The sequence below is a fragment of the Belonocnema kinseyi genome, chromosome 3, assembly GCF_010883055.1.
Source record: "Belonocnema kinseyi isolate 2016_QV_RU_SX_M_011 chromosome 3, B_treatae_v1, whole genome shotgun sequence".
Classification (NCBI taxonomy): Eukaryota; Metazoa; Arthropoda; class Insecta; order Hymenoptera; family Cynipidae; genus Belonocnema; species Belonocnema kinseyi.
The window spans coordinates 6,717,650-6,725,309 of record NC_046659.1 but is presented as its reverse complement, the minus strand read 5'-3'; the positions used below and the strand labels follow the sequence as shown (position 1 = coordinate 6,725,309).

The following is a 7,660-nucleotide window of genomic DNA, read 5'->3' as shown; positions in this document are numbered from 1 at the left end:
TTGGGCCGATCTGGATAGCAGTGGTACTCAATGTTGATCGCAAGTCGATGGTCTAGGTAACTCTTGGGGCGATCTAAATAGTAGGGGCACCCATTGGGGATCGCAAATCTATGGTACGGGCAACTCATGGAGCGATCTGGGTAAAAGAGATACCCCTTAGGGACCGCAAGTCTATGGTGCCGCCATCTCTTGGGGTGATCTGAATAGCAGGGGTATCCATTGGGGATCAAAAGTCAGCCTCGATGCTCAGGTAAGTTACGTGGCTGAACGTCGACGGGGCCCGCATTCTATGACGACCTGGGTAATACTGGTACCTATTAGGGCTAACGAGATTTTTTTGAGGAAAAAGGCTCTTTTTTGGAGACTTGGGTAGTACGAGTACCTATTGGGGCCCTCGGTGGTAGGAGACGTCATCACCGGCCACAACGTACTTAGGCAACATCTGATTCGGAATCGTCTTCGTCTGCCTGATAGGACTTCGGCAATGATTACTGAAGGGAATATTTTAGTACCAGGGGGGGGGGGGCTTGCCGTTGGGAGTGGATGTCATACAGAGATTTGATTTATGAATTGGGGTTTTTATTCTTAATGGAGAGAGCGAAATATTCCAGGGGGTGACTTTCCATGGGGCCTTGAGTTTGTTCAAGGGGTAGCTTTCCCATAGAGGGTTGGATATTTCCCACAGGGCGTTGTTTCTGTCAAAGGGGTAGATTTTATCCAGGTGCTGCGATGTTTACAACAGGGCTTAAATAGGAGGGGGGCTATTCAGGGTAAAGTCCATGCTCTGAAAAATATTTTCAGGGTGGTGATGCGCCTATAGGTTGAACTCCTAGTTCAAAGATCGACAAGGGAGTGGAGATATATAAAGGGAGGGATTCCCACAGGCCCTTGATTTTTGCCCAAAGGGAACATTTTAAATAAACTTCAAAAAACAATTTCAAAAATTTCGAAGTTTTAAAATGGCTGATCCAATATGGCGATCAAAATTTATCAAAAATCCAATGATCTCAAGGATTTGAATGAAAATTTAGAAAAACAGTATAATTTTCTGGAACTACAATTTTCGGACAGTAGTCTCCGTTACATTTTCGAGATATACTCCGGCCGTCTACAACTTCACTGCTAAGGAGAAGAAAAAGGAAGGAAACGTATCAATACCTCAAAAGCAAGCTATACCCGCATCTCAAAAATTTGCCGAGGCACTTGCGAGATGGATGCAGAAAGATATCATCCTTGAATCTCTTCGTGTCCTCAAGACACACGAGGGTTCTCTAGCCTGTCGTTGTAATTTCATCCTGCCCTATGACCACTCATCTCACGGTCGTTAGACGTGGCCATATGTGTGATATACCGCAATTTTATTGGCAGCCGGCGTCATTTTTAGATGATGGTTCATAATAGAATATTATACCACAATTTCTCACATAAATTAAAAAATTCTTGTAAACAGAATTCTGTAGGACAGGTATGGTCACGGTAAATTAATCCTCACCGTGGTTCCAGTATGAATTTAGTACCCGAATTTAACCTACATTTTATTTCCAATTTCAATTTTATTCTCAATTTATAAAATGAATCAATGTTTTCTCCAAATTCAGTCTCAAATTAAAGTTTTAAAAAGGAGGAAAAGTTTGAAAATTTTTTTATCAAAATTTATAAAAAAGAAAGAAAAAAGACGGCCGCCTAAATCCCTTTCTTTATTTTCTCCGTATACTGTACAAACTTTAAATAAAGATTCAAAATTATTTATCAAGTTTCTGAAAATCAATTCTGTTGGTTTTAATCGAAAGTTTTAATGCTTGTAAATGAAGCGTGTAAAATCTTCTTGAAGTTGTAGACAAAATTATTTTATTCTTATATTTTCCATTCAAGAAACGATGAAATATTCCACATTTTTAACAAAAAATATTTTTATCTTTTGTAATTATTCAAAACATGCAATAAAATATACTAATTTCCCAAGCAATATATTACCGTTATTTTTTAATAATTTTTAACTGCTCATTATTCACTAAATAGTAGACAACATAACCGCAGTATACCTTATTTCAATACATATTAATTAAAGAAATTTGGAAAATATCATCTAAACATTTGATTACTATATATTGCTTCAATTGTGTAAACTGTATGAACGTTAATAAATAAAAGGTTCATATTTATTTTCATATTATATATTATTTTTGGGAATGCTAATTCCTTCTAAGCCTTCCGAGAGGTATAATAACCGTGAAGGACTAGGAACCAGTCTATTTTGTGCGGAATTCTATGCGACAAAGAAAATAATTTATAATTTTAACATTTTTGTATGCAGAGAAAGTAATACTATAGGCCCACAATAAAAATACATTTTGCTAGGGTTCCGACTATGTTATTCTTATTTATTTTGAGCCGCTGAAACCGAATCTCACGATAAAATTGTTCCACCATGTCAATATTTTGCGGAAATTATAATATTTTTTTATATTATAATATTATAATTATATATCATTATAATGTTTGTTAATCCGTCGCCTATCTAGAGCGGTGACAAGTTTTTTCTTCGCGCGGGGTCGCTCGTTATTCTCCACTACGCGGCGCTGTCCATGTGGTGTGGAGTCATAAGCGAGCGAGCGCGCAACAAAAACCGGTCACTATTCAAGATAAGCGAAGGATGCATTAGTTAATTGTCACTATTCAAGATAAGCGAAGAAAACAATAGGTAATTAACTTCATGTACATGATTCAAATCATGATTTCATCGCTATTAGACGATCATAGAACGGCATGTTCAAGCCCTATATTGGTTAGAAAAATTGCCAAAGATGTTCCCCAAAACCTAATTCGATTTTTAACACGGACGTCACTTATCTACGTTTTATGATATTAAAAAAACTAGATAGTATTTAGAATATTTCGGTGAAACAAGTGGTTTCTGGTAACAATACTGTCTGATTTATAATTAATTTGAAATAAACATACCTTAATCTCTTTTGCTCCGCCTTGTGACACTAATCTTGAAACCTCTTGCAACTGAGAGACTCTGTGACTAAAATCCGTAATCCATTGTATCACAGTGCATCCTCTGGGTACTGTGTATCTTCTCCAGCCACCAGGTAAAATGCCTTTGATCAATTCAGACAATATCGTTCTATGATAATTCGTTTGTTTCTTCTCACCCTATAAAAATAAGACTAGTTTAAATAACGTCGAATGCTACGCTCTTGATGATCTGACAATTTGTAACTACATTTTATCCTTTCATTCACAATAAAGCTAAAACAGCCTATATTCATTCTTTCAATATACTTTCTGGAATCTAAGCACGAACAACTAGATTTGAAAGATATTTTCTCAATTTAAAAGTTTAGAATTTTTTAAAATGATTGAAGCAAGTGTAGACTTCCAGGTTGAAACAAAGAAATCAGGGCATCATACAAGTTGTAGTTTACCTGACAAATTAGTACGACGTCTTCCAAGTCATGTATAATGTCCAAAAGTAATTTGGAACCACTGTTTACCTCACGTTCAAAATATCTATAAAGCGGATCTTTAATGTTTTCCACGGTTCTTTTTAGAATCGGCAAATTTTTAGGAAGCAACTGCAACCAAGTTGTAGCGGAATTGTACAAAGTTCTCATCCATGATGGTCGCCCATCACCCTCAGCTTCTCGTGGCATATCCAATGATTCTTCATTAGAATATGCCAATTCATCTTCGTCTTCCAGCTGTTGCATTTTCAAAAGTTTAGAGACCAAATCGGTACCTCTAGTTGTTAGTAAAACCTTCTCAGCATTGTTTGGTAATCCAAGCCATGAAGGAGTCTGCCTATCAGATAATGATTCGATCCATTTTAAGAAATGATCTCTTCTGGTGCCATCAGGCATTGTTATATGCCGTTGATTTCCTTGACCTCCATCAATATTGGCTACAAGAGCAAAATCAGCTTCAAATGATCTTGGTGTAAACAGTTTACGAAGGAACGAGGCCAGCAAACGTTGATCGAAATCATTATCGATTTTTCCACCATAAATACACTGAGAGAGAAGGGTAACTAATGCATCCCAGGGTACTTTCTCTGGTGGCAGATTAGTCCTGCCCATTGCAGTTGCATCTATCCAAGTATCTAGAGTGTCACAGGCAACTCGTAAATCACTTTCGTTGAATTCATAATACTTGGCCCATCCAAGTGGTACGTAACGAAGCCTCTCTTGAACAATAGAATGAAACCATGCAAGAAGAAAGTATAATCTGGCTCTCTCGCTGGGAGCCTTCATCATTCGTGAAGCAGGGACAGTGCTGAATGTGCGTAGTAAATTCGCTCTTATACCTGGGGGTGGCTCAAAAACGAATATTCGACCAGCCCGTAATAAATTAACAGGCACCTTAGGGTTTATTTCCATAGTAAGAAATAGCCGGAAGTTCGCATGCGGTTGCAAACTATGTAACTTCTTTTCGAGTTGCACCAACCATTGTGGAGCAAGATGAACGTTCTTCAAAAGTACCCATCTACCGGCTTTAACAGCCATATTTATAGCTCTATCCGCTTGATGAAATCCTTCTGCTGATCCAATGGCTATACTGGCAATTTGTTTTCCCAGTTCTGCTGCTAGATCATCAACTCTACTAGATCCATCGAATCCAGGAATTGAACACAACAAGGCAGGTACTGTTGCCTTCAGTTGATTTTCAACAACAGACCCGAAATCCAATTCGGCTTCTGCAGCAGCCATAAACGTTTCGCCTAAGGCAGAACTCACAAATAGTGATGCGGCAGCTATGACTCTATCCGGTCTGAAAGCTTGAATAACTAACAACTGATACATAGCTGTTCCGATGGGAGACAAAGGTTTTTCTTCCTCCCAAAGCTTAGGAACACAAGTCTCCGGTGTAGGGCATTGCAACCAATTACTCAAGTCAGTGTTTTGTTGAATAACATCTGACAGTCTTTTAAACGCTGGAAGTCTTAAGCTTAAACGCATCATAGCTTCTTGCTGTTCAGAGCTAAGGCATGGTATTTGCTGACCGCGTATATTGAGAACACCTTCCTTTCCACGTAAAAAAAAAGCAAACTCACTGTCATATGTTGACTCCGTAGCAAATCCTTTCAAATGGATGCGACATAATAAAAGAGAAAAGGTGAGTCTATCTGTATGTAACATGCCTCTAGCGACTCGTTCATAACAAGCAGAGAAAAGATCGCTTGTAATTATAGAAAGTCGTTGTGTATAATCCGATAACGTTGTTAATTTTGTATTCTGAGAGAGGACAGAAGTAAAAATATCTAAGAACATTTTCAAAGAATATTGGTACAGAAAATGAATTTGATTCAAGCTGTCCATAGTGAAATACATATTCGAACATGCTTGAGAAAGAGGTAAGTACTGCTGAGACACAGTTTCGATTTCTGCAATGACTTTGTCCGTTTCCTCTACTTTTTTACTAATATCAGCAGCTTCTTGCTTTAAAGTTTCCAATGTTGTAATAACAGAATCATCATCTAAAATTTTGCCTTTAGCGTCATTTAATGCTTGAAGCAATGACTTTTCTAACTGTCTCAATCTTAAGTGGAATTCTCCTTGCAACTTAAGTAGATCAGATCTTTTTTCGTCAATATCTGGTCGTTCTGCTTTCAGCACTTGATTCAAACATTGACTTTGCAAGGAACTTCTTGTAACAGTGAAGTTTACAAAAGTTACACGAGAACATATGTCTGGTGGAAATTCAACGGTTGGATCTCTCGTAGATAGGAAGATAACAAAAGATGGCGACAAATCGATATCTTGATCGCCGAGTGTAATTAATACGCGGCCACCTGTGCGTCTTAATTCTCTGTTCAATACAGGATTTAAGACTGGATCATAATTTTCTACATCTTGTACTAGTAAAGGATTACCAAATCTCAAAGCACTTTCCAAATTCTTTCTGAACGAATCATCAAGAAAACTGGTTTTTGTGATTTTGCGATCTTTAAATTCGTTCAGAATAAACTCTGTTGCTTGTCCAGACGGATCGATTATCAAGGGATATCTGTTGAAGCGTTTCAGCATTATAGCATTTTCGGTGCATAAATCATCAGTTGGCAATGCATTTGCTTGCCAGCGCAGGCGTTCATCCGGATTAGATAGATATTCCGTTCTTGCTATGTCGGATCGGAATTGAATATTTGCATGTTGCAAGTGTTGACACCAAGTTGTAAATAAATTCTGCCGATACTGTAAAAAAAGATTTAATTAAGATAAGTTTAAAATTAGCTTATAATAAATAGGCATATTTTTTATTCTCTGGGGATTTTCATCGTTTATAATCAGAACGGATTAGCGCATCATTGAAGTTATCTGACGGACGAAGCTTGGCTCTAACAAGCGGGTCACCATCAGCCCGATGAAATGAGGGATGCGAGGTAACGTGCATGGCCGGAGAGCAAGCTTGCGTTTGGAGCTAATTTCACAGTTGTGCTAATCCGTTTTCTACTGATAATTCTCGCATTCTTACCCAAATAAATTAACAAAATAAGTTTATTAATTTCTGAAGTTAGAGACTAGCCTTATACAAATTCAGATTATCCCCCAAAAACAGTAATGATCAATAAACTTACGTGTTGATCAAAGTATCCAGCATAAGCTAAAAATGCAGATGATAGAAGAACGTCGCCAATTATTGTCGACATTTGACTTCTGAATGTTTCACTAGTCGCTTCCCATCTTTCTCTTTCAATTACCAATGATTTTAATAAAGCAATTGATCGATCAACTTTTCCTTGAACATTTTCCAAATCAGTTTTTATAGCTTGTGCCTGCGAAATTAGTTGTGCGTATTCTTCTTTGTAAGACGCGATACTTTGTTCCAGTTGAGCAATAAGATTTTTTACTTCTTCGCCTTTTAATTTATTAGTTTCTGCTTGGCATTCCAGAGAATGTAACTCGTCTCTTAAGGGTTCAACTCGTTTTAACATATCAGCATACTCAATCTAAAAAGTGAGAATTATTAATCATAAAAAATATTAGATACTTGGTGACTGTTAAATGAAAATTATTAAATTATTACCTGCGCTATAGCCCATTTTACCATAGGTCCACAAGCCATGCTGGCGCGATTCACTTTTTCAAAATTATAATCAGGATTGCAAAGGTAACGGCTTTTCATTTTTTCTCTTACATCATCTCTAAAAAAGAGTAAATAAAAATGATATAGTCAATACAATTCACGCATAAAATAATCGTACGAAAGAGTGGGCATTTTTGCAACTACACTGGCCAAAATAATGCAGATTATAGCCCAGGCGCTGTACATTTTTTCATGTATCATTTTCTACCATCTGTAGGTTTAAGGATACATTATTTCGATTAAGCAATACTCGAAACTACACCTGGCAGACGTTTTGACCAATTGCAAGCTGGAACTACAGAATTCCAAAATGGTCAGTTTCTTTGTAGTTGAGCGTATGATTTTCTAATGTCTAGCTGTTTAAGAACCAATTATTTTAACTAAAAAGAACTCGAGAATCCACTTACCAGAAGTTTTTCTAGGTTGCAACATGGCTATAGAGTTAAGTTTCGGAGTGAAAGTGTATTATCGCATACTATTCAATCAAAATAACTGATCCTTAACTAGTTAGACGGTAAGAAATAAGGCGTAACCCCCCCCCCTCCCCCCACCAATGTAATTTTTGGATGTTTGT

At 37.2% G+C, this 7,660-nt stretch overlaps 1 protein-coding gene across 2 annotated transcripts in view; it reads right to left on the bottom strand.

Annotated features, from left to right (window-relative positions):
* Positions 1-7,660, bottom strand: part of LOC117168858 (dynein heavy chain, cytoplasmic) — a 318,168-nt gene that overhangs the window by 15,578 nt on the left and 294,930 nt on the right. For both annotated transcript variants that reach the window (XM_033354725.1, XM_033354727.1), the window contains 4 exons: positions 7,027-7,144; positions 6,578-6,949; positions 3,432-6,194; positions 2,962-3,159 (listed from right to left, as the gene is read on the bottom strand). In XM_033354725.1, the coding sequence (XP_033210616.1) occupies positions 2,962-3,159; positions 3,432-6,194; positions 6,578-6,949; positions 7,027-7,144 (3,451 nt within the window). The remainder of the gene's footprint in view (positions 1-2,961; positions 3,160-3,431; positions 6,195-6,577; positions 6,950-7,026; positions 7,145-7,660) is intronic.